The 27053-nt window shown below is 40.5% G+C and overlaps 3 protein-coding genes across 3 annotated transcripts; 1 reads left to right on the forward strand and 2 right to left on the reverse strand.

Annotated features, from left to right (window-relative positions):
• The first annotated feature begins 498 nt into the window (after positions 1–498).
• On the forward strand, positions 499–23965 carry LOC143736944 (epididymis-specific alpha-mannosidase-like). Its single transcript, XM_077227754.1, has 5 exons — positions 499–627; positions 18647–18824; positions 18970–19076; positions 20702–20816; positions 20915–23965. Exons 1-5 carry the CDS (start codon positions 619–621, stop codon positions 21004–21006), a joined length of 501 nt encoding a protein of 166 aa, XP_077083869.1. The 5' UTR covers positions 499–618; the 3' UTR covers positions 21007–23965.
• On the reverse strand, positions 13558–18999 carry LOC143736938 (uncharacterized). The gene is made up of 3 exons (XM_077227747.1): positions 16245–18999; positions 15470–16151; positions 13558–14364 (listed from the first exon to the last, which is right to left on the reverse strand). Exons 2-3 carry the CDS (start codon positions 15696–15698, stop codon positions 13691–13693), a joined length of 903 nt encoding a protein of 300 aa, XP_077083862.1. The 5' UTR covers positions 15699–16151; positions 16245–18999; the 3' UTR covers positions 13558–13690.
• Positions 23181–26080, reverse strand: LOC143736942 (uncharacterized). Its single transcript, XM_077227752.1, has 7 exons — positions 25950–26080; positions 25705–25847; positions 25451–25588; positions 24675–24728; positions 24372–24527; positions 23688–23810; positions 23181–23582 (listed from the first exon to the last, which is right to left on the reverse strand). Exons 1-7 carry the CDS (start codon positions 25954–25956, stop codon positions 23544–23546), a joined length of 660 nt encoding a protein of 219 aa, XP_077083867.1. The 5' UTR covers positions 25957–26080; the 3' UTR covers positions 23181–23543.
• Between the last annotated feature and the right edge of the window lie 973 nt (positions 26081–27053).

Raw genomic sequence — 27053 nt, forward strand, 5'->3', positions numbered from 1 at the left:
ATATATATACATATATATATCTTTGAATGCCAGGATTGGTTGTTCGGTAGCAGCGGACAGAGGCTGGAAGTACGCATCAGGTATTGCGTAAGGATCATACCCTAACGATGATATTTTTTGAAAGTAGCCTTTCTTTTCATGGCAATCGAGGTGCGAAATGTTGTCTTTTGTAGCATTTTACTGTATCCAGCTGTAAATCAAAACAAGCTAGCAAGCTGCTTGTCAGTGCCATAGATAGACAGTACTCAGTAGGTACTCTCAGTGCATGACCATCTCGCCCGGCATGGCCGCCCAAACTACACATTTGAATGAGAGAGAAAGACAGAGATACATGGATGAAATTTACATTTTAGGCTTCGATCCTTATTTTGTTATCCCCAGTTTTCTTTTGTCCTTTATTATCTGCCCCAGACTTGCCCCAATTTGCCTTCCATTATCTATATATATACCGGTATCTATATATATACCGGTATATATATCTTGTGCATAACTCCTCCCCATACAGTGGGGATCGCTTGAAGGCTTTCAAGACTACAGTACGCGTATCAATATGCTGTTGCTGGATGGGTAACAAACGTAAAAGTGCGGCACCTGGCCACCAAGGATTTATATTTAATCATGGGGAATGCAAGTATTATTAAAAAAATTCAAATGTATGTTTTTGGTGGTAGTTTGCTCTGACTGTAGAGAGTTGTTAGCTAGCTAAGTGGCTAACAGCTGGTAGCTTGCCATGGCTCACGGCTAGCTGTCAATAATCTGGATTAGGCCTGTCGCGATAGTCAATAAATCAATTAATCATTGCCAAGTCCACATCCAAGACTGGATGACAACTCTGTTTAAGACATAACCGACATATTTTACGTGAATACTCTCCAAAACGGACATTTAAACATAATGTTGTGTGTATTTGTCCATTCAGACACGAAACAGAGCTCAATTCATTACTCGCGCGCTGTATAGGGGTCTATAGCTGCACACTTCGGGTCGACGGGTCTGCAAAGAAACATGAGACATGATACAATATGAGACATTCATACAATATGAGACATTTCTTCTATCCTTTTCTTTTGGTATAGAATAAAATACCAGTTCGGGGTTCCTCTTTCGGCTGTTGTTGCAGCCAACTGCACAACATATTGCAGGCATTACTGAGACCATCGGTCGTCAATATGGCGGCGCAAAGCTACAGTGACGTCATGTGACTCGAACGAATAGACCTCTTTTGCGCCGACGTCACAATTACGTCATGGTGTTAGCTGGAGGCAAAACAAAAGGTGTTTCTCAATGTCAAGGAAGGATCCTCGGAAGCCGTTATTTCAAGGATGCTACGTCATCGACATCCGTCAAAGGCCTGTTCCAATGTCGAGGATCCTCAGAATTTCAACCAAGGACTGAGTCCTTCGTTCAAAAAATATCCCATACACAGGAAAGAATGCATATGTGTAGCCTTCGCGCTCTCAAATCACCCACAATCCTATGCGCCAGCTTTGCTATCTTGTTCAAAAAATAAAAAATGTCGGACGTTAGCGGAGTCGGAGCAATAACGGGGCAATATGCTTGTAAATGTAATTTACCATACATTTGTTATAACCGTTGTACATATAAGTAAAGTTTAACATTTAGATTCCAGTACAAATTACTACTGTATTGATATTACAAATTATACAAATATATACAAATTACGTTATTGATGGCTAACTGAACCGGACCTGTCATTTAACAATTGTTAGCTTGGTTGCCGTCACCGGCATTTCTTTTATAAATAGCTAGTTAAGTTGTACAAAGTAATTTAACATGGTTAGCAGAGGAGAATTCTTTTAAAAGCATTTAAAATCGTACTGGCCCTAAACTTTTGAACGGTAGTGTGGCCTACATCACAACTTTTTGATCTTTTTGAATTTTTGGAGCTCCAAAAGTGGACCTTTCCACTGACGTAATGACGCAATGACGTGCACTTGCTACCCTGTTCCATTTACGTGTTCTCCGAATGCTAAAGAGGAGCCTCGCCCAGCCTCTGAAGGAAATGACTTGGAAGGATCAATCCTGCCAAGTATCCTTGACATTGTGAAACGGCTAAAGTGAAAACTGGAGGCGGCTAAAACAAACCAGCACAGATTCGGCTAAATAATAAGGATCTTAAATTATTATTACTTTTATTAAATGTCATCTTGTTGTGATTCTGGGTGCAAGAATCACCTACAAGATCCAATTTCAAAGTTTATCACATAATGTTTTCTAAATTATTGTTATTATTTGTGAATCATCTATGATTGTACATTGTTGTGATTGATTGTGATGGACTTTTTGACAAATGGACAAGTGGATAAAAATAGCTATGTCTCGGCCTAAACTTTGTAAGGTATTTGTAAGCTATGAACGCTCAGTTGGAGCCAATAAAATACAACACATGTTTGATCAGCTTGGCTATGTAGCTACAGATAGCAGTGGCTATATGCCAAACTTCTCTCATCTCTTGTATTCTTCTGTGAGGTTTAATGTTGTTGCTGTAGTGCTTTGGCTCTTCCCACTCACATTGACATAATGAGATTGTTTTTGTCTGCAGGTGTTTTATGCCTCAGAAGTATTTTTGTAACAAGAAAAGAAAAACAACTCTTGGTTTCATTTTTCAAATTCAAATTAATTACTTAACTAAATTCGTTCGCATGAACTAATAATGAACTGCACTTCTACAGCATTTATTGATCTTTACTAATGTTAATTTAGACGTTTACTAATAATTAATCAAATCAAAAGTTGTATTTGTTAACATTACTTAGGTACACTTCTCAGATTAAAGAAGTAAAACAAAGCTGTAAAAGTCAAGTTTAAAAAAGTTATAGAAGTTTAAGTTTATGAAAATCTTAAAAATATAAAATAAATTGTTGTATTTTATATATATTTTCAAAACATTTTCAACCAAAAATTCAAGAAAGCTTTAGGAAAGTTTTTTTTGTGTGTGTGTGTGTGTGTGCAGTACCAAACTTTTCCACTAGATGACATCCAGACTCCACCGATGACTCTTCGATTTCCATATATGTTTAGTGATCTGAACCTTATATTTCCATACTATTCCAAATATTTATGAAGTAGACAGCCTTTTAAGAAACAGTTAGGGCAGTGATGTTAATATTTGATTTGAACAACTAGAGATTGGCATGGGGTACTTTCCATAAGATCATATCTCAATGCAAATCAAACCAGCTATTAGCCTAACTGAAATAAAACCATGCCAATCTCGAAGTATGGTGAAGGGAATGTGATGATGTGGGGCTTTTTGTTAATTCCAAAGGCCAAGAGAACTTAATCAGGATGCATAGTATCCTGGATCCATGAAATTACTGGACTTTAAAAATAAAAATCTGCCTGCCTCTTTGGGAATTTAACTTAGGGGTGTACTGACTTGCGCAACCTGTATTTTAAAGGTATAGCGGAGGCTCTTTCCGAATTTTAGAGAAGACCCGCCCTCTCCAATTTTTTTAAAAATGCACATGCGCAACACTCTATTTGCTCCCGAGAGGTAACGCCTATTAAATTATAAACTAACTCAAAAACATTCATGCAAGTCAAAATGTCAAATGCCCTTCCGTGTTTTATTTACTTATTATACTGATCAATTGAGTGACTGAGGACTCAAGACATGATATGCAATGGAGAAGTAACTTGTTGCATTTGTGTAATAAATACTATGGTGAACATATTGTAATTATCGAAAATGAACCCACAAGGTTTTAGAATATTTCAGCGTGATACCATTTACCATTTGGTCATAAGGCTACTTTAGACAAATTGAGATGTTTACCGTGTCTACGCGGTGCATGACTTGTGCCAGGGCTAGCATCGCTAATCATAGCTTACATTAACTTTTACTAGCAGTGATTTTGAATGGATTTCTCCAAATATCACAACAAACTTTACCTGTCTAGTAGAATCTTCACGACTGCGGCATCAGTGGTAAGCCCAACCTGTGCTTTTAGCGCACGCCAGCGTGTGAAATATTCACCCAAAATCACTCTGGTCTTGTTTCTATATTCTGCGGCCTTTCTCTTCTAATCATACACTTCGTATACATTTTTTCTCTTTCGACCCTCAGTCATTTTCAAAGGAATAGCTGAAACCGTAACTCATCACACATAATACACCTGAAAGTGCGCATGCGCAGAAAGCCACTTTATAGGGACGAGCACGTACGACGGCCTTACGTAAACATATCACGAGAATGATTGACACTTAGGTGGACCAATAGTATAGGCTACCCACCCGGAAAAAGAAAATCCTCCGCTATACCTTTAAGGAAGAACATTTAGTAATTTACGATACTGTTGTAAGGATAGATTAGACCCAGTCGCAAATGACAGTCAATATTATTCTTTAATGAAAGTAATGGAACAGCCGCCAGCAAAACATGAACAGAAATCTTCAAGGAATAAAACACAACAAAAACAGGCAACACTTGAGGCCGTCAATTAACTAACTGAGAAGTCCTCTTGGAAAAGATCCAAGGCGAAAGCCGTCGTAGAAGCACGGGCACAGCTGGGGCAAGGCTTAGATCACACAGCAGAGGTAACGACAGAAGACAGCGGGGAGCTGCAGCAGCATAGATAAGCACTGCACTGTACACAGAGAACTGGTTAGAGTATAAGCAGACAAATACTTGCAGCAAGACGTTTCTAGTCCCCGACAGGACAGGACAGGACAGGACAGGTAAGAGTGGTATAATCACTAGACACTTCTATCATCAGTAGTCAAAAACAACCTGACAAAGAGACAGGAGGAAGAGAGAGAAAAAGTAGCAAACGTAATTAGAGAGAAAAGGGAACAGGTGTGAAGTAATAGGAGCAGAGCAGCGGGAAAATAAGGAACAGCTGAGAGTAAGTAATTAAGAGCGTGTAAGAGAGGTGAAAGCAATAATGAAAGTGACCAAAAGAGGGCGGAAAAGGATAGGAAAAACCAGGATCATGACAGTACCCCTCCCTCAACGAGCGCCTCCTGGCGCTCCCAAGGGAGAAGACTGGCGAGAGCGGAGGAAATCATCAATCAGCGAGCGGTCCAGGACGTCCCGTGATGGTATCCAACTTCTCTCCTCAGGGCCGTACCCCTCCCAGTCCACCAAATACTGATAACCGCGACCACGACGACGAACATCTAGGAGCTTACGAACTCTATACATGGGAGAGCCTTCGACAGAGATGGGAGGGTGCACAGGACGGGATGGAGTGCGAGTAACAGGTTTTACGCAAGAGACATGGAAAACAGGGTGGACACGACGAAGATAAAACGGAAGCTTTAGCTTGACTGAGACAGGGCTGATAACCTTGGAAATTCGCAAAGGACCGATAAAACGGGGAGCCAGCTTTCGCGAAATAGACTGAAGAGGAAGATTCTGGGTGGATAGCCACACTCTTTGACCACATAAATAGCGAGGGCTCTTGATGCGACGTCTATTCGCTGTAGCGCACATCTTAGTTCTAGATCGACAAAGGGCTGACCTCACCCTCTTCCAGGTTTGTGTGCATCGCTTAATGAAAGCCTGGACAGACGGGACGTGCGAATCTGACTCCTGGGAAGAAAATAGAGGCGGTTGATAGCCTAGGCAACACTGAAAGGGCGAGAGACCGGTAGCTGAGGACGGAAAAGAATTATGGGCATACTCAGCCCAGGGCAACTGCTTGGACCAGGACGCGGGATTCTTAAAAGAGAGACTGCGCAAAATGCGACCGACAATTTGATTTGTGCGTTCGGCCTGACCATTAGTCTGGGGATGGAACCCGGACGAAAGACTAGCTGAAGCCCCGATCAGACGGCAAAATTCCTTCCAAAATTGAGAGGCGAATTGAGGACCTCTATCAGAAACAACGTCAGACGGAAGACCATGGAGCTTAAAGACGTGATCGATCATAATCTGAGCCGTTTCCTTGGTGGAGGGAAGTTTAGGCAGGGGAACGAAGTGCGCGGCCTTGGAGAAACGATCAACGATGGAAAGGATAACAGTAAAACCCTTAGACGCAGGAAGACCAGTAATAAAATCAAGAGCTATGTGAGACCATGGGCGAGAGGGTATAGGCAATGGTCTCAGCAAGCCAGCCGGAGGGGAATGACGGGACTTTGTCTGAGCGCAGACCGCGCACGCAGCAACAAAACGACGGATATGCTTATCAAGACCCGGCCACCAGAACCGTTGCTTCACCGAGGCAACGGTACCTCTGACACCGGGATGAGCAGCTAATTTGGAGGTATGGGCCCACTGAAGAACCGCACGCCGGGCGGAGACCGGGACGAAAAGCAAATGCTTAGGGCAAACTCGCGGCACGATGGAATGGGCCAGCGCCCGTTTAACAAGTCGCTCTATTCCCCAGATAGTCACCCCAACCACCCGTTCAGAAAGAATAATACCCTCCTGGGTTGGGGTGGCTACAGGAGGCTCAAAAAGTCGAGAAAGCGCGTCGGGCTTAACATTCTTTGTTCCAGGACGATAAGAAATCGTAAACTCGAAGCGTGCGAAAAACAGAGCCCAACGCGCCTGACGCGCGTTCAATCTTTTGGCGGAACGAATGTATTCGAGGTTACGGTGATCGGTCCAAACGATGAATGGCGTCGATGCTCCCTCCAACCAGTGACGCCATTCCCCCAACGCCAAACGTATAGCGAGTAACTCGCGACCTCCGACATCATAATTGCGCTCTGAAGGCGAAAGACGGTGTGAAAAGTACGCGCAAGGGTGTACCTTACCGTCTTGAGATGAGCGTTGGGAGAGGACGGCCCCAACGCCCACCTCAGAGGCATCAACTTCGACTATGAACTGGTTAGAAATGTTGGGAGAGATTAAGATGGGAGCAGTGGAGAAAAGACTCTTAAGACGATCAAACGCACATTGAGCGGAGTCAGACCAAACAAAACGAGACTTGGATGACGTGAGAGCGGATAAGGGAGCCGCAACCTGACTAAAGTTCCGAATGAATCTACGATAAAAATTAGCAAAACCAAGGAATCGCTGAAGAGCCGTGCGTGAGTCTGGAACAGGCCAGTCAGAGACCGCTTGGACCTTAGTCGAATCCATCCCTATTCCCTCCGCCGAAATAACGGACCCGAGGAAAGTTACTGAGTGAGTGTGAAACGAACATTTCTCCGCCTTGACAAATAGACGATTCTCTAACAAGCGCTGGAGAACGCGTCGAACGTGCTGAATATGAACCTGAAGAGAGGGTGAAAAAATCAGAATGTCGTCCAGGTATACAAAGACAAAGATGTTGAGCATATTGCGAAGGACGTCGTTAATGAGTGCCTGAAAAACGGCAGGAGCGTTTACGAGCCCGAACGGAAGAACGCGATATTCAAAGTGCCCGAGAGGAGTATTGAACGCGGTCTTCCACTCGTCGTCACCCTCCTTTATCCGTATCAAATGATAGGCATTACGTAGGTCTAACTTTGTGAAAAACCTCGCTCCCTGCAAGATCTCAAAGGCGGATGACATAAGAGGCAACGGATACTTGTTCTTAACCGTTATGTCATTAAGACCCCGATAATCTATACAGGGACGCAAGGACCCATCCTTCTTTTTCACAAAGAAAAACCCAGCGCCGGCAGGAGAGGAGGAGGGAACAATAGTACCGGCATTAAGAGCCTCAGAGAGATAATCCTCTAGAGCCTTACGCTCAGGAATCGACAAGGAATACAGTCTACCCCGGGGTGGCGTGGCACCGGGAAGGAGCTCGATGTTACAATCATACGGACGATGAGGAGGAAGAGAAGTGGCCCGGGCACGACTGAATACCGCTCGCAGATCGTGATACGTCTCCGGAACTCCAGACAAATCACCTGGCTCCTCCTGAAACACAGAGACAGAAGAAACAGGAGGGATGGCAGAGACAAGACATTTAACATGGCACGACAGGTTCCATGATAAAATCGTTCCTTTAGACCAGTCAATATGGGGGCTATGTTGGACCAACCAGGGATGGCATAAAACAATGGGGGAAAATGGGGAACAGAAAACTAAAAAGGAAACAGTCTCGCGATGATTTCCAGAGACCGTGAGTGACAGGGGAACAGTCTCACAGCTGACCTTAGGAAGGGAACTACCATCTAGGGCAAAGAGGGGAGTGGCCTCCTTACGATCTATGAGAGGAATACCTTGCTCACGGGCCCAGGTCTCGTCAATGAAATTCCCCTCGGCCCCAGAGTCTATCATGGCGTTGGTAGAAGCTGTGACACCCTGCCAGTGCAGATGAACTGGAATAACCGTGTTGACACGACAAGAAGGGATCTGAGAAGTTGCGCTCGCCAGCCGCCCTCCCATCACTGGCGAGCGTTGGCTTTTACTTGACACGTTGAAACGAAGTGCTTGTCGGAGCCACAGTAGAGACACAGTCGATTCATAATTCTCCGTTCTCGTTCCTTGGGGGAAATACGTAAGCCCCCCAGCTGCATAGGTTCGGTAGCCACCTCAAAGGCAGTTGAAGAGGGAGATGAGGTAGAAAGGGACGCGAGAGAACCAGGCTCAGCACCCCTCGCACGTCGCCGCAGATCAAAACGCTTCTCAATACGGATAGCAAGGTCGATGAGAGGATCTAGACGACTGGGAACCTCTCTGGCGAGAATCTCATCCTTTAATTCAGCGTTGAGCCACCAGAGCGGGCTCGTTCCAACCGCAAGTCGTGGCGAGGGTACGGAACTCAATTGAGAAGTCGGCGCAGAACGTCTCCCTTGACGAAGTGAAGAGAGCAAGCGGGAAGCCTCGACTCCATGTGCCGACCGATCAAAAACGCGAATCATCTCCTCCTTGAACAGGTCAAAACGATCCAGGAACTCTGCCTCCGCCTCCCAGCTGGCCGCTCCCCATTGACGAGCCCGTCCGGAGAGAAGGGAAATCACGAAGGCGACCTTGGCGCGGTCCCTGGCGTAAGTTGAGGGTTGAAGAGAAAATATTACTTCACACTGGGTAACAAATGATCGACACTGGGTTGGCTCACCCGAGTAAGCAGGGGGATTATTAATTCTTGGCTCCGACGACGAGGATGACGGAGATAGAAGTGAAGTCTCCTGGCGAAGATGATGTAGCTGAGCGGCAAGATCAGACACCTGCACAGCCATAGTCTCCACCACGCGTCTTGTAGCGGACAATTCCTCTTCGTGTCTGCCCAGTAAGGCTCCCTGGCGCTCGACAGCAATATGGAAAGGAGTCTCATTTGCTGGGTCCATACTTGGTCAGGTTGTTCTGTTGTAAGGATAGATTAGACCCAGTCGCAAATGACAGTCAATATTATTCTTTAATGAAAGTAATGGAACAGCCACCAGCAAAACATGAACAGAAATCTTCGAGGAATAAAACACAACAAAAACAGGCAACACTTGAGGCCGTCAATTAACTAACTGAGAAGTCCTCTTGGAAAGGATCCAAGGCGAAAGCCGTCGTAGAAGCACGGGCACAGCTGGGGCAAGGCTTAGATCACACAGCAGAGGTAACGACAGAAGACAGCGGGGAGCTGCAGCAGCATAGATAAGCACGGCACTGTACACAGAGAACTGGTTAGAGTATAAGCAGACAAATACTTGCAGCAAGACGTTTCTAGTCCCCGACAGGACAGGACAGGACAGGACAGGTAAGAGTGGTATAATCACTAGACACTTCTATCATCAGTAGTCAAAAACAACCTGACAAAGAGACAGGAGGAAGAGAGAGAAAAAGTAGCAAACGTAATTAGAGAGAAAAGGGAACAGGTGTGAAGTAATAGGAGCAGAGCAGCGGGAAAATAAGGAACAGCTGAGAGTAAGTAATTAAGAGCGTGTAAGAGAGGTGAAAGCAATAATGAAAGTGACCAAAAGAGGGCGGAAAAAGGATAGGAAAAACCAGGATCATGACAGATACATTATTCATTCACAAAGAAAAGTGGTGTCCTTAAAGGTTGGATTTTGCCTAATTTTTTAATTAAGGCATTAAGATCAATTTCCAAAATATTATTTTTTTATTCCTCTAGATACTCAACTTTAGCACGTGTTCACTTATGCTAAGCACATCTTTGAAGCTGCCAGTAGAGAGAAAAACATGGTCCATAATGTAAAAGCATTAATGTTTAAATTCATCCCCTGAAGACATTATGGCTTAAAATAATGTAATAGGTAATCGCGCCCATGCGTAAACCTGCTACAGCGCATGCGTTAAAACATCAACTACGTATTTGATATCAATTACGTCATCGCGTACAGGCTGCAGCCATAGACTGTAAAAAAAGAAGTAGCTGCAGTGCGGACTTCTATACATAGCTACGAGGGAGGGGAAAAACGAAGGGGATAATCCATCAGCTGGAAACTGTAGCCTCCTTGCCGCCATATTGTAGCAGACCATCTGTTAGCATTCCATTGACTCCCATTCATTTTGGCGTCACTTTGACAGCGAATAACTTTACATCTGAGGCGTCCAAAGACTTTGTACTTTGTATCTTTCGTTATGGCCCCGTAGAAGCCGTTTTTGTAAAAAAAGGCTAACAATTGCGTCATAACCACGCGACTCTCTGTCGCACTGTACGAGCCATTTATACATTCACCTTTTCTGGATAGGTTAATTCTGCTATTACTTATCCTAGCCAGTTGGTGGGAGTGTTGCACTGGGTGTGACACGTCACTGGGAGTTAGGTATATTTACAGGTGTGGCAATTAGTCAGGAAAAGGTGTGGATGGCGGGGAACACATGGTTCTTACCGTAGCCTTGAGCACCCACTTTACCGACAGCACTTTATTAATTAGCACTGGGTCAAGTACCATTTTATGTGAATTATCCCTTTTTTACTTTTATAATAAACGGGAACAACACCCAAAGAGAGCTAATGTTTGGTCTCAGGATTTATCTGATGTGCTGTCTATAATAAATTCTGACTTAAGGCCTGAAGATACTATATCCAAAGTAAAGGGTTAAAACATACAGATCTCTCTTCTGTCCATTCAAAGGCTTCCAGAATTATTTCTGCATGTTTAGAGGCAAAGGGTGAAAGGGCTGCACTTTTACAATCTGCAGCTGATTTGAGAAAAATGCATGATATTGACGCTGAAGAAGAAGCCCTACAAATAGAAAAAGCAAAGCTGAAAAGGAAAAGGGAACAGCTAGAGGTTGAGGCCATGTTGGCTGTTGCTACAGCTAGAATGTCTGTGGTAGTGAAGATGTGGAGGATAATGGAGAGGATGCCATGAATGCCTATCTTCATGCTCATTTGAAATCACAAACATCAAGTTGTTTGAACACCGCTCCTGTCTTGCTACTTCCTAAAACTGTCTCTTTCCAAAAGGACAATTCTCTGCCATTGGCTGCACATTTCACAAGCCCAGTCTTTATTAAGATCTGATAATCCTTTTCCTTCAGTGTCCTATGCACCAACTTCTCACAGGTCTGAAGTGCAGGGGAATGTCCTTGGAACCAGACCTACTAATGTTACACCAGCCTCACATGGGAGTCGGCCTACCCACATGCATGAGTCGGCTGTACAGGGAAATGGATTCAGATTTACCAATACTTTGACCGCAGGATTTTTGCCACTGACCACACAAGGGAGTATACGTATGCAATTACAGTCACATCATCATTGCTCTCTTGATAATGTTCAACACCCTACTCTGTGTGACCTTATGCAACAGCAAACTAACATCACTGCTCAGCTGGTTCAGAATTAAGCCTTAGGCCCCATCCACACTACTGCGTTTTCGTTTAAAAACGGAGACCTTTTGCTACGTTGCACCTCCCGTCCACACTAAAACGGGAAAAACGAAGACCCAAAACGGAGAAGTTTAGAAACGCTGCAGCTCCGTTTTTCGTTTTGAATCTCCGGAGGGCGTTTTAGTGTAGACGGGACAAAACGGAGGAGTTTAGAAACGATGACGTAGAAGGTCACGCTCGGCTCTATGATTGGGTGTCATCACCCATGACGTATCCTTCCCTGATTCGTCAGCCACCCATCACATGTCCCGTCACCGGAAGAAAACAAACAAAAACATCCTGGACTACGTAGCTGATGTTAGTGAGTGCAACATGGATAACGAATTACAAGCGTTACTGACTTTGATGTCTTTGTTAGCAGCTGTTGTGCAAGCAAATTCTGCATTTTACAATGCTATAACTGCCTACATGCGCCGGAGGCAAACTATTATTCGAGTGATCTATGACAATTCCCGTGTGCAGCGGCGGTATCAACCGTACATGGAGCGTCGGTTTTGGGTTAAGCCGGGAAGAACCAGCGCATGGTGGGATAATTTTAAAAATCAAGTTGTGGTCCCTGAGGAATGGTGCGAAAACTTTCGAATGTCCAGAGCGGCACTTATCAACCTCAGCGAAAGACTACGTCCGCACGTGGAAGGAGCAACAACAAAAATGAGGATCCCCGTGGATGTATTAACAAAGGTAGCGTGCACGTTGTATTACCTGAGTGACGAAGGGAGACTTCGGAAAACCGCAAATGCATTTGGACTATCCCGACAAGTTGTTTCAGTAATCATCCGACAGGTCTGTAAGGCCATCGTCATTTTCATGGGGCCAGACTACATTAAAACACCGAGCAGAGAGGCCGAGGTGAAGGATCTTGTTGTGAACTTCTATCGGACACACGGGATGCCACAATGCCTGGGGGCAATTGACTGTACACACATCGAAATCAAACAACCCTTGGCCAACTCAACAGACTACATAAACAGAAAGGGAAAACATTCTTTGAATGTACAAGCTTTGTGTGACCACCAGTATCGTTTCATGGATGTTGTTGTAAAATGGCCGGGGAGTGTGCACGACGCGCGCATATTTGCTAACTCGAAACTCTGTGCTGACCTAAAAGATGGGACAATACCCTCCTGCCCTAGAGAGTTAGTGGAAGGTGAAGAAGCTGTCCCCGTGTTCCTTCTGGGGGATCCAGCTTATCCCCTTATGCCGTACCTCATGAAGGAGTACCCAAATGGCGGAGTTACTCCACAGGAGCAGTATTACGGCCTATCTCTTTGCAAGGCTCACATGGTGATCAAATGTTCATTCGGACGTTTGAAGGCACGGTTTGCGGCTTTGAGAAGGCCGATGGACATAAACATGCAGAACCTTCCTTATGTGATATATGCTTGCTTTGTTCTGCACAATTATTGTTAAATGAACAATGAACCTGTAAACGAGCAGTGCATAAATGCTGCTCACCAGTATGACAGGGATTTCCAGCAACACATGAGAGATTGTAATGTGAGAGCAGATAACAACGAAAATGAAGGAAAACGAGTGAGACGTGTGTTGACGACATTTCTTGACCCTTAACTAAAACGTTTATTTTTTTAACGTTTATAAAAAAAAACTGGTTTCCCAGTACAGTGAAAGTATTCCTTTGCCTTTTGCTCTGACTGCCATGTGTTTTTTAAAATGTGCATATGTTTATTATTAAATGTTACCTGTAAAAGGATGTGATTGAATAAAAAGTAAAATTTTTGACTCTAAAACTGAGTATGGGAGTTTGTACTCTGGTGTGTATACTTGCATCTAAATATCTCTGTAAATATATCTATATACCTAACCTAGAGATATAGATAGATGAAAAAGACAGCAAATACACAATGAATAAGTTTTTATTGTCTTTATTAAAACAATCTTTACTGTGCAAATAAATTATTAATTATAAACACACCATGCAATTATAAAACTACAAGAGCACTGCCTTTTAAGTAGGCTGTACTAAAACCACATTTACAAATGTGTGTAGTCTCTGTGCTTTGCAGGTGGACTGCTGTGGTGGCTATGTCCTGGGGAATTGTATTCCTGGAGTGGCCTTCTTATTGGCATATGTCCATAGTTATATGGGTTATCATGAATGGTGTGTGGTGACTGTGGAGGCATATACTGAGGGGTAGGCCTACCTGAACCCACAATATGCTGTACAAGCAGTTCAATATTTGAGTTCAGACGGTCCATTGTAGATGACCACCGGCCCATTGTCTGCACAAATTCATTGTCTGTTGCCTGAAGTCTGTTAAGGAGCTGTCTCTTTATGTCCAGGTCTTCCTGTGCAACGGAATTTGCGGAGAGTTTTCTCTTCAATCGTTCTCTCCTGTGGCCACACAGGGTAGCGGTGAGTCTCTGGCGTCGATTCTCCGTCATCTCGGGAGACACAGCACTCTCTTGAAACTGGTCAGCAGATGACCCAGAACCAGTTGGGCTGGAGAACTCCTCCGTGGCCTCCGCCGCCACGTTGCCGGTCTCGATACCCCCCTGAATCGCATGCGTTGCAGGAGAGCCTCCCCAAATCGACTGGCAGAGCTCAAAATAGAGCAAAACTACTCGCCCATGGCCACTTCGACGACCAGCATCTACAGCTCGCCTGTAGCTGATCCGTACTGCCTTGAGTTTTGTAGTCAATTGCCCTGTGAACACGAAACAGTTTAAGGTTAGCTGCTAATATAACTAGCGTCCCGTCCCCCCCAGGCTAGGCCTGTTAAAACACATCCAGGCTAACTTAAACCACGTCAAATTGAGCGTTATGCGTTAAAGTTAAAGTTTTGCCTACTATACATATGTAAGGCCGTCTAACTCGATCCAATGGCGGTACTCGAATTAGTGGTGAAGGTCTTTGCGTGTTACTGTCTTTTCTCGTGGCAAAGTATTTTAGTTAAATGCAATACATTTTATCTTATGTATTAACTCGTTTCATCTGACTCCATAAAATGAAAAGGTTTTTCAATGATATCTGTGCATCATTAAATGTGAGCGAATGTTTTACTATTCTTTTAAACTCTTGAATGCAAATAATGTCAAAGTCAATTAGAATAATCAAATGTCACAATTTAATATGTCAGGTAAATGAATCATTATAATTTGATAATCAATTCAAGGATAGTCAATGCAAAACATCAAATGCTCTAGAACAAAGAGGAAAAGTTTACCCGACAAGAAATGCGTGAGGCAGAGAGACTCGCAACTCTCAGCCTCACGGGCCGATCTCAGATACAGAAAAGGCCCTGAGCTCTCGCTGCGTTTCATTATATACCCAGACCTCATTTCAAATCTAAACATCATTCACAGTGGAAATTTACCTGTAAGTCACCATTTGCTAGCAGTGGAAAATTAGCATTCAGTCAAATGGTCGAAGGTGTTAACTCAAAGACACACCCTCCAGTATTGGAGGGTGTGGAAGATATTTCTTAACTTCCTAAGAACTTTATTACCTTTTGGGTTTACTTCTTTGGGAATGAGACATTTTTACCAGTCGTACCGAGACATTTCAAATAATACCAAATATGTATAGAACTAGATTATAATCATTCACATTAAACCATTTAGATTCTTGTGTGAGTTTGGGAGATCTCTGCCAGGATGAAGAATGGGGGAGAGAAATGTAGATTAGGATGAGGGAGGTGAGACCTTCGTCTCAATAGTGCATGAGGGGGAGTTCAAATGTTAATTTCCTTTGTTTTCTCAGAGAGTGGCCCTCTCTTAAAGTCCTTCAAGTTTTTCCAGTCTTACACATACCTTTAGTGATTTCGTCCTTATTGTGGGGGTACACCTTTCCCATCGTTGTGGCTTCCTCTGGCGATGGATAATGCTCCCGGTACCTTTCCAATATGTCGCCGTATTTGGTTTGCGACGACTCCCAGTCTGTGTTTTCTGCCGCCATGGCTGTTTTGTATTCCATTGTAACTTTAAGTAAAAGTTCCACCTCGTCGTCGGTCCATGAAAAGAAATCTCTGGTCTTCGACATTTTCTAATCTTTGCAGAGGTAGCTAACGTTACTTGCTTCCTCATCAAATCTGAGGAATAGTCCATCCGTTTCCTGTTTACACCGGCACGCGCATGCACAGTGTTGGAGAATGGTTACGTGATCCGAGTTTTCAGTCGTTTTAATGTGGACGGAGATCAATTCTAATACGCAGCTAAAACGCTGGTGTGGACGGAGATCGTTTTCGTTTTAATTCTCCGTTTTTAAACGAAAACGCAGTAGTGTGGACGGGGCCTTAGCCTCTCTTCCGCCACGAACTATCCCAGATTTTGATGGTGATCCACTTAAATATGCTTCTTTTATTAGCGCTTTCGAGCAAGCCATTGAAAGGAAAACTACAAATAAACAAGAATGTCTTTATTACCTTGAGCAATATACCAAAGGGCGGCCAAGAGAACTGGTTCGGAGTTGCTATAACAAGGCTCTTGGGCAGGGCTATGAGAGAGCAAAGAATCTATTAAAAGAACATTTTGGAAATGAAAAGAAAATTGCAGTAGCTTATATGGAGAAGGCTATGACGTGGCCTACAATGAGGGTTGATGACATTAATGCTCTGCAGTCTTTTTCAGTCTTCTTAAGGAACTGTTGCAATGTCATGGAAGATTTACAGCATATGGAGGAGATGAATGTGCCATCCAATCTTTGCCTGATAATGAAGAAGTTGCCATATAAACTGAGGGAAAAATGGAGGTCTGTCGCCTGGGAGCTACAGGAGCACCGTGGTTACAGAGCTATGTTCCCAGACTTTGTAGCCTTTGTTCATAATCGGTATATGAGTAACATTCACTTAATACACACATAACAGCATTAAATCTCCTGTAAACCGGAATCGCTGGTATAAATCAGGACTTAAAGGCCTCTATAGTGACTGGTACCCATTACTTCTCCGTTTTCTGCTGATAAGATAAGCAATGACTACAATGACGATGAGAATGATGAGGATTATGCCCACGGCGATGGGAACGCGGTAGTCCGGTTTATCAGCCTTGCATAGATCAGCTGTTGGACAAGCACAAATAGAGCACAGTGAACTTATATCTCATTGAAAGAAATGAAAACAGTCCATTTTCTAGTTTTAAATGCACAAATTAAAGGCTAGAACACACTACACTCCTTAACTTTTAAAACACTTGTAATTTTTAAAACTTGCCCAACTTTGTGAATGGTTCAAGAAAAACTGGGAATCATACACTAAACAACAAACAATATCAAACATGTTTGATTCTCTGACTGGACGGAATTATAGTCTAAATTATAGTCTTTACTTTATAGTAAAAAAAAAAAAAGTCTGTGATCATTTTTCACTATATTTTCTGTCAAATCTGTCAACTCAAATCTGAAGACTGGCTCTGACTTTCAGCAACTGGCGCAGATTCATCCTGCAAAAGTTGTCGTTTTTTCCAGTCAGAGCTGCAGCACCAGCCAGTGGTTTTGCCTATTGACCATCCGCGTGAGTTTGCAGACATTCAGGCATTTCTAGACTAGGTTTTTAATCTCAGTCCCTGTATCTGTAAGAAAAAAAAACATTTTCCCTCAAAATTCGAGTTATAATCCTTGCAATAGCACAATTATAAACAGAACAAAGCGGACAAGTGAGTAGATGAGTTTATCTATTCGGCCTCTGTAGTCCCATTTCGCCAATTGTTTGCATTAGCTTGTACTTGTTACAATACAAGTAAAAGCTTTTAAAAAAATCGCAAGAGGGTTTTACTGATGTACTTATATGGTAGAATAAAACGTGAAACTATCTTGGGCTTGTGTTCACCACAGACCTTATTTCAAGGATTTAGCCAAAAAAACCTTGACTTCAGGACAATGGAACCGGAAGAGCTAAAATGCAAACTCATTTCCAGGTTTTGGCCTACAAAAATATATCATCCCTGCACCACTCTATAGTGTGCCCTCCACTTTCATTTCATCCAAACACTGTCCATTCCAGTGAAATCACAAAATTACATGCATTCAAATACTCTCTATTACTAATGTACAACTACTAACAAACTATGGAATAAAAAACAGAAAGGGTAATTGTGAACTTTTACCTCACAAATGACCATATGCACGAAACACTCTTTAAGAACTTGCAAGATCTAAACTTTCAGCTTGAACAGCTTCAATAGTGTAATACTTAGTTTATAATCGGAATATAGTTACTTAAATATTCAGGCCTAGCATTCATTTATTACTTATTCTCGTAATTGCGAGTTCATATCTTGCAATTCAGACTTTGTAACTCACAACTCCAAGTTTATATCTCACAATTCAGAGAAAACATCAGAATTGCGTAATATAAACTTGCAATTCTGACTTTTTTCATGCAATTATTGTGAACTAAACCATAAAAAACTTTACTTGAACTTTTTTAAAACTTTTTTTATTATTATTTCAGCTAGTTGCCAAGCCAACATATCTCGTTTACATTTAGTTTTACTCGATGTACTAAAATAAAAATAAAATAAAAATTAGCTATATAGGCATATTTCAAAACGGAAAGACAATTAATAAATCCTTGACTAAAATTAAACTGAAACAAAAAGTACAAAAATAAAAATTCGAAATATTGATAAAAAACTATATTAGTATCTCAATGATTAGAACGTTATTATCATGTGCACAGACTATTGGGCACTGAATATTACATTTTAGCATCATCCACATCTCAAATGTATAGTATTTTACTTTTCATTTATTTTTCATTTATTTATTTATTATCTATGGCTGTAAATTTTTGTGTTTTACCTTCATGCAGTAATAAAATATTTAATTAGATTTTTATCATTACCTCCATTTTGTCTTAATTATTTTTCTTTATTATTTTTTCTGTCCCCACCCTGTATGTTTCATAAAAAATATAAAGAATCATAAATTTAAAAAAAAAAGTTGTCAGTTGAGCCACATTTTCAACTTTTCATTTCGGTAAACAAACAGAGACAAAGGAGTGTAAAATTTCCCCTTGCACAGAAAAGCCACTGAATCCGAGAGAGAGATGTAGCGGTCCGTCTGTTCAGCCGGTTGTTCTGCCCCAGAACCTCCACATGCAGACCCTCAGCGTCCCTGGCTGGAACTACAGTCCTGATCACACCCAGCACCTCCACAATCTCAGCGCAGGTGATATACAGTAGAGTACAGTACACAATACACACTTAAACTGCCAGCTTGTCTCATAACAGTTATCTGAATGTTTCTGCGCTGTGTGGAGGGATTTTCTACTTCAAAACAGAAGCTATATTCAAAATGTATGTTGTTTTCCTAGGTGGAGAGAGAAAGATCGACTTTGACCGGATTCTTTTGAGGATCACACACCTGTATGAAGTAGGAGAAGACCCAGTCCTGTCACAACCCATCACTATTAATCTGAAGGTACATGAAATTACCAATCAGTTGACTCAATTTTTAAGTTAGGAAATTGAAAGTTTAAGTCAGCAGAACTGGCAGATTTTTATTTTCCTTGTTCTTAACTTGAAATGTTTGAGTAAACTAATTCAGTGGTGTAGTCTACGTGATACGCAGGTATACGCCGTATACCCACTAGAAAATATCAAGGATTTCCGTATGCCCACTAGGAAATGTCAAAGATCTCCATATACCCACTTTAAAAAGCGTGAGGATTCGTAACAACATCGTTTTGTGAAAGAACTTTCATTCATAAATTCACCAAGTCTGTGTTTGCGCAGCGACACGGATCGAATCGCGGAATCCAGCAACAATGTAAGCCTACTTACTGTAAGGCGGAACGTCACGCAATTTGGCCATTTTTGAATGAATAAATAATGAAGTAATGATACTATGAATCAAATCTCGATATGTACTAGTGTCTGTGAATATTAAAGCTCAAAAATACTGCTATTGAAATAAACTCTTAATGTTCTGCGTTTTTCTTTGAATGAGCGCTCAATGTGTGCTCTCCTACACATTGACACTTGTGGTGTTTTCAGCGTCTATGAGGAGGACATGCACACATTTGAACTTCATTGCAGAGCTTTTATGATAGTAACTTCACAAGAATTTTACCATTTCATTTGATAAAACTATCGTCATTCATTCGTATCATATACACACTCACAAAATCAAAAAATCAAAATCAAAGTTTTGTATAACTTGAAGAAAATATAACAGAAATATATTACTATTGCACAGTAGAGTATACTTCCAAGTAGGCCTAATAATAATTATTATAATAATAATAATAGTTTATTAAAACACACAGAAGCTTAAATGTCTTTAATTTACAACACACTAAAATAAAAGTTGGTATATCACACTATACTCACTACAAAAACTAGACTACACCACTGAACTAATTCATACATCTAATTTAACATTTTCATGAAACCTCAAAGTGAACATTTTTATTAGTATAAACTTAACTAGCTATAACAAGCTAGTTCAATAAATGCTAACTTGCTCATTTACTAATGTTAACAATGTTAACAATAGCATGGTACTTGCTGTATGAGAACAGCAATATTAAGCTTTTTAACATTGTTCTCAAACCAAGCCGCATGCACCGGTAACTCTTCTAAAATCAACATTAACAGAAATTCTTCTAAATTATCTTAACAAAACATTAGCCACTAATCTCCCACTTAACATTAATCTTGCACAAAAAAACATGATTACATTATGAAACATTACACTTAATTTTAACATTTACTCTCCCTTTCAAGTGCCATCAGCAAAGCATGCTGGGAAATAGAAATCCCAGCCCAGTTTCAGTTAAACTTAAGTTTGTCTAAATTTAAAGAAATAATTTCATAAAACTCAAAACAATGAAACAGTTCAGTTTACTTAAATTATATCAGTTCTGTGAACTCGAAAGAAAAAGAAAGTTCTAAATACTCAAAGTTAATTTGATTTAACTCATTTGTATAATTTAAGTTGGCCCTACTCAAACCATTATTTTGAGTGTTAGGGTTTACAGTGTTGGTGGATTAATGTTTTACTTCTCAAGCAGTGCCATTAACAGTAAATTAATTCGGTAATAGGCAGTTATGCGGGGCATGGGGGAGGTAACTGATGTGCAGGAGCGTTCACTTACTGGAACATGGGATATATCAGACCTCCAGAGGTGGAGCTGGAAAACCAATGAAAGAAAAGAAGGTGAGTTTTCACCCTTGATGGATACCTACAATGCTTGAATCAGATTGAATAGATGTCAGTACTAACTGTCCTGGTATATTTTTCCCCTCTTTTTACAGAGGAAACAGATTTTTTCAGTGGCGTATCCCAGGACTTCAATGTGACCATTCACCCGAAGGAGATCAGAACCTTTTTCATCCACTTTAAATAGATTGCAAAAGCCAACGATTTATCTTCTGTGAAGATTGATTATTAAGATTATTTCTAAAGTGTCAGTAATGATTTTAAGATGTGCACAATATGAATAATTGAGTTTTGACACTCCTTTGTTTTTTCTCGGGATAAGATAATATAAATAAGATAGTGATAAGATAAGATAAGATAAATGATAAGATAGTGTTCATGCACAGTGAATTTTTGCAAACTGTTTGTCCTCTGCTTATTTTAAAAGAAAAAATACAATCTCTGCTTCAGGTCAGTGGGTAAATGTAAACCGCTTAGTTCAAGTTCAGTGCAAAAACTTGATCATCATTAGCTGTGTTTCCAACCAAAGTTGTGGTTTTAACTTATGCGCAAAATTGAAATATCAAATAAACGGTTCCATCCAATGTGTTCAAGAGGAGAAAATCTTCACTTCCTTGGAAATTGATGCAAAATATCTGTAATATAAATGGAAGTAGCTGGAATCGGGGTAGAAACTGTGGCCCTTTTTTCCTCCATCATAAATGACTTGCGTCTCAGAGCGCACGGATAAAACAATAAACGCTGTCATGTTCTCTTGTGTTCGGATGCTGGTGTTTGTGAACTAATAAGCAGCTTGGTTGTGGTGTCCCTCAGGGATCAGTCCTTGGGCCTGAGTTATTTTCTTTATATTTGCTCCCTCTGGCTACTATTTCTAAAAAACATGGTGTCTTGTTTCATTTTTACGCTGACGATACCCAACTTTACCTTCCCTTGCAACGCAATAATGAATCTTCTCTTCAGCCATTGTTAGATTGCCTGAATGATCTTAAGCTCATTGTCAAACAATGGCTGTCAAACAATTTTCTACACTTAAATGAAAACAAAACTGAGTTTATTTTGTTCGGCCCCAAGGACAACTGTGCTTTTGACTTTGATATTGGCCCTTTTACCCCGTATAATACAAAGTGTGCCAGGAATCTGGGCTTCCTATTTGACTCTAGTTTAAAATTTGATAAACAGATTTCTGCTGTTATTAAGTCATGCTTTTATCAACTGCACCTTCTCAGTAAAGTCCATTCTATCAAGAAGTAATTTAGAAATAGCAATTAATGCATTCGTTACTTCTAGGCTTGACTATTGTAATTCTTTGTATTATGGCATTTCTCAGGCATCAATCTCCCGTCTGCAGTTGGTTCAAAACGCAGCTGCTAGACTGCTTGAAGGGAAGCGTAAGTTTGATCATAACTCCTATCTAAATGTCCCTGCACTGGCTTCCGGTTAAGTATAGGATTGTGTTCAAAATTGTATTATTTGTCTACAAAGCTTTTAACAATCTGGCACCGCAATACCTAACTGATCTCTTGGTTCCGTATACCCCATCTAGAAACTTGAGATCCAGTGACCATGGCCTTTTAACTGGCCCTAAAGTAAAATTTAAAAAACAGTGCCTTTGCCGCTGCTGGACCGAGGCTGTGGAACAGCCTTCCTCTGTCTATTAGGCATGCTCCATCTATCTCCACTTTTAAAACTCAGCTTAAGACTTATTTATTCTCTTTAGCTTTTAACACTATATAGCTTATTTTTGATTGTATTTATAAATGCCAGGTCTGTGTGTCTTTTAATCTTTGTAAAGCACTTTGGTCAACCCTGGTTGTGTCTTAAATGTGTTCTATAAATAGATGATTGATTGATTGATTGAGACGCTGTCATGTTCTCTTGTGTTCGGATGCTGATGTTTGTGAACAATCATGTGAGATGCTTCTGGGAGGGAATTAAACCAAATCATTCTGATGACAGACTTTGGCTCAGGCGTTTCAGAATGATCAAACCAACATTTGATTGAGATGCTGCGATGAAACTGATCCACTAGTTAGTCCAGTTATGTGGTTATATCACATCCACTGTGAGTCACGTGAGTTTTTCGCAGTACATTGAGGGATAGGTACATTTGTTTCTATTATAGTTTATGCACGTCTTATTGGACGAAAAAACAGATCCGACTCGATTGAGCGCATATGTTTGTATGTGCATCTTGCCTTTCCATCCAGCGTTGTTTGTTTTGTTTTTTTGCGATATGCGATATCTCAAAATTCACATAAAAATGGGTGGATGGAAAGATAGCTATTAATACATTAATAGAATTGTTGTCATGCATGTATGCTAGAAGAATGCTGTCTACACAGAAAATCATTCATAATACCTGTAATTAAAAAATGTAAATAATTTTAATTTTAAAATTAGAATAAATTTAAAAAAAAATGTAATAGCCTCTTATTTGAGTATTGACACTGTCCATATAGCAACTGATTCTTACAGTATATGTTCTGTAACAGGCCATTCTTACACATTTTACATTTTGTATAAGTGATACACTGAAATAAGTGCACATTATTTGAAAAAAAAGACACACTTGGGTTGATGTTTTCATGCTCTTAAAATAAATGTATAGAAATAGTGATATTATGTTTGAATATAGTATAATGTATTGGTGTGTCTAATAATGTGCCAGTTTTATTAGTATTATTAGATCAAATTACGTCTTTTTAGGTGCACACACTCTCACTTTCACTGTGGAGCTGTGGGTGGCATAATGGCGATGACAGGCTGAAAAAGACAGAAACGGTTTACAATCGAGAACTCTGCATCATATTTCACATCATTCTTTCTGGTCGCCAGCATGGAAAGGTTTATGAAATGATCATCGCTTACCACATGAGACCTGGGAGTGCAGCAGGGAATCACCTTGCAACAGTACGTGGCGAGAGTGATAGAGAGAGCGATCTGAGTCGCCTCCATGAGTTGATCCAATGAAGTCAGATAACTGAATCCCTCCTGTGCGAGTAAAGAAGGAAAACGATATATAAATCATTTAATGGAAAATATTTCATCATGTAATAGCTGTTTTGTGAATCCCCTAGAGCTTCAGTTTACCACACCTGATGTTTGAGTTAATGAATGTTTATATGTGAATAAAAGTGTAAATTAAATCTGTTTTTCATAAAGTGATTGAGCCTCTTCAGAAAATTTGGACTAAACTGCTCAATTCATATGGATTAGTTTTACAATCTCTTTATTAACTTTTAGAAGCGTCAAAGTGGTAGTTGCGTACCTGTTAATGGAGGGACAAAAAGCTTTCAGATTTCATAAAAAAGATCTTCATTTGTCTTTCAAAAATTAACTAAAGTCTTATGGGTTTGGAAGGACATGAGGACTAGAAACTAATGACAGAACTTTGCCTTTAATTTCTACATTTAGAAAGAGTTTCATTTGTTTATTGAAGTTTTTGCTTTCCCTCAACATCCTAGTATGCAGAGGAGCATTATTTTCAAAGGAGAACAGCATACAGTGACAATAATAGCATTGAAATTTTCTCTTTAAAACGGTTTAGCTTACCTCTACAAGTGTACATTTGCTGTTCTCAGGAATTGTCTCATTATGATCGTAGTAAAGCCAGCAGGCACCAGGGTGTGCTGGTTGACTAATCGATGTCATGAGAAAGAAAGTATTTGTCACACATGTGACCACCTGCATTCCCAAACATGCCTTGAGCTGTTAAGAAATAAAATGACACACATAAGCTGAAATGCTTATTTCAGTGGGCTCATTCTATAGCCTATAACTAGCATGATGACACTTTTTTCAATATAGAATTTCCTTCTTTTTTTTTGTTGTTGCTATGTGTCCAGATACTCTTACTGTCGGTAGGTGGAGTTTCTGCGCTGCTATCGCCACACTGCCAGCAATTATGCCCTGTTTAAAGAAAACATAGCGTTACATCAGGGATGAGCATCTTCTGTCCTGAAGGGTTTAGCTCCGCCTCCAACCCTAATCAAACACCTGAACAAGCTAATCAATGACTGCATCCGAAATCACATAATTCCCAACTATATAGTAGGCGAAAAAAAGTATGTGACAAAATAATTATGTCTGAATTTACAGTAGCCTACTCTCAAATGAGTAAAAAAAAGTCGTCCTACTTTGTCCGGCGAGATTATGAAGTGTGCATATTATGGACACTTTAAGACGGTTTGCTGGTCTTAACCAATTTAAGCGGTTCCAATACCTGGTTCAATTTAGGTGGGATTGGAGGGCCACTGTCCTGCAGCTGTGACCCTGATAAAAACTCACCTGCTTTCTAGTGATCCTGAAGACATTGGCTGCGTCTGAAATCAAAATTATGTCTTGTGTACTTATGTTGAATATGTAATTAGCAAGGTACTTCACGACTTTTAAAAAAGCATGTTCTATGAGTGTGTGGCTCTAGGATAGGCCTACTCTATGAATGTAATCCGGACAAACATTCGTCATTATCATTTGACACCAGTTGCGTTGCTTCACTGCATTTCACAAATCCTCTCCTGTACGTGGCCTCATAGGATATTAAAATGCTTGAGCAGGCTTATTAAATATTTAAAAAATAATTAATTAGGCTACAGTTAAAATAACAAAGGAAATTCCTTGTTGTTACTTACAACAAAGGAAAACGCCAGCATCATGGTGTGTATCATCCATTCATAATAATACATAGGATAGTGATCTTTGCTGTCAAAAGGCATAGAAAACGGAATTTTGCAACCCATGAAGAAGACAGTCAGCGCGATCTCCGTAACCTGTGGATGAGACATAAAACTCTTCAGCAGTGGACGTGTTTCAAAACACAGGCTATTCTACTTTAACGCGAACTTAATTAAACTTTAACGCGAACAAAATTAACTTTAACGAGTACCCCTAAAATCTTGGGTTCTGCCTCCAGGTATTTGTATTTTTGACGTGGGTTCCTCTGGAAAGTAACTTCCAGTAACGTCCCCGCGTCGCCTGAATCACTCGCGCTCAGCGCTGCAACATCCGAAACATCTGCCTCGGGTTCGCCTGAGGAACAGCATCAGAAGAAGTCTCGGATCAGTCCAGGTTCGGTTGTTGCAAATAGCAATTTATTAGAAAAAAAAACACATTATTTATAAGATATCTTACTCGTCATTTTCCTCGGCTGGTCTTTAAGTATGCGTTCAAAACAATAGCTATATTATATTGCGGGCCCAAATCCCTCGAAAAGACTCTGTTATGGGGTTTTCGGAATGTCTCCGCCCTTCTCCCATCTGGAGTTGAGGAGTTCATACAGACTTGCTATGGCAATCCATTTTAACATCTAACCCTTACAATTTACCCAGCTAACAAAAATAAGTGACTGTTATGTAACAACGTATAGGCTAATCGTGGTGACCAAACTTCAAATGGAAAAGTGAAATTCCTGGATCATTCTTCTTGAATCTGAATCAGTTGGTAATTTTTATAGTTAGACTATCTGTTGTCTATGCAGTTTAACCTAATTTATGTCCTCATTCACCAAAACTAATTTAAAGTTTATTTCAACAGCTGTGAATGATGAATGCATTCAAAATAAATTCAGTTCATTTATTTTGAAAAACACACAAAAATGAACAATAAAATACATCAAAATTATTAATAAAAACATAGGATATACAGCGAAACATGATTGTAAGCTCATCATCATTATAAACGCTATGCTAGCTTAACATTTGCTTGCAGACATTTCATATGATTAAGGAAAGATACCATATAATCAGGTATAAAAATGAACAAAAGTACTTCGACTGGGTAATGTTAGGCTACTTAACCAATTTGATGCAGTTGTTTCACTTTTTTGATATAACTGACAAGAAACATTTTTATAAAAGGTAGCAATAATAAAAGGTTATCGTTGTAAAGTGTAGAGGTCCTTGCACACTGAGAACGAAATTTTCGCACAAATAAATACAACCTCATGTTGTGTCAATCACGTTTACACACTGCCTCCGAAACTTACATTTTTGATTATTTTGAGAGGTGTTTTGACAATTCACAGCCACCGAATACGAAAAAACAAATATGAAAGTTTCGGACTCAGTGTGCAAGGACCTTAAAGGGGTTATATAATGCCATTTTTGTACAAGTTAATATGAATCTTTAGGGTGTAAATGAAATCTTTGTAATATACTTTTATTAAAGATTCTCATTAGTATTGTAAGAAAACACTAATTTTACCTGGTCAAAAACAGCTCAGTTTTCAGCACACCG

This window comes from Siphateles boraxobius, unplaced genomic scaffold, assembly GCF_051911475.1.
Source record: "Siphateles boraxobius isolate OS27281-9 unplaced genomic scaffold, OSU_SipBor_1 130, whole genome shotgun sequence".
NCBI lineage: Eukaryota > Metazoa > Chordata > Actinopteri > Cypriniformes > Leuciscidae > Siphateles > Siphateles boraxobius.

Coding starts and splice junctions, on each gene's coding strand:
- LOC143736938 (XM_077227747.1), bottom strand. CDS start 15,698: ATGTCGAAGACCAGAGATTTCTTTTCATGGACCGACGACGAGGTGGAA. Junction 14,365..15,469: donor TAAGGACGAAATCACTAAAG/GTATGTGTAAGA, acceptor TCGTGTTCACAG/GGCAATTGACTACAAAACTC.
- LOC143736944 (XM_077227754.1), top strand. Junction 19,077..20,701: donor CCATCACTATTAATCTGAAG/GTACATGAAATT, acceptor ATTCGGTAATAG/GCAGTTATGCGGGGCATGGG. Junction 20,817..20,914: donor AACCAATGAAAGAAAAGAAG/GTGAGTTTTCAC, acceptor CTCTTTTTACAG/AGGAAACAGATTTTTTCAGT.
- LOC143736942 (XM_077227752.1), bottom strand. Junction 24,729..25,450: donor TGCTGGCGTTTTCCTTTGTT/GTAAGTAACAAC, acceptor TTCTTTAAACAG/GGCATAATTGCTGGCAGTGT. Junction 23,811..24,371: donor GCAAATGTACACTTGTAGAG/GTAAGCTAAACC, acceptor TTACTCGCACAG/GAGGGATTCAGTTATCTGAC.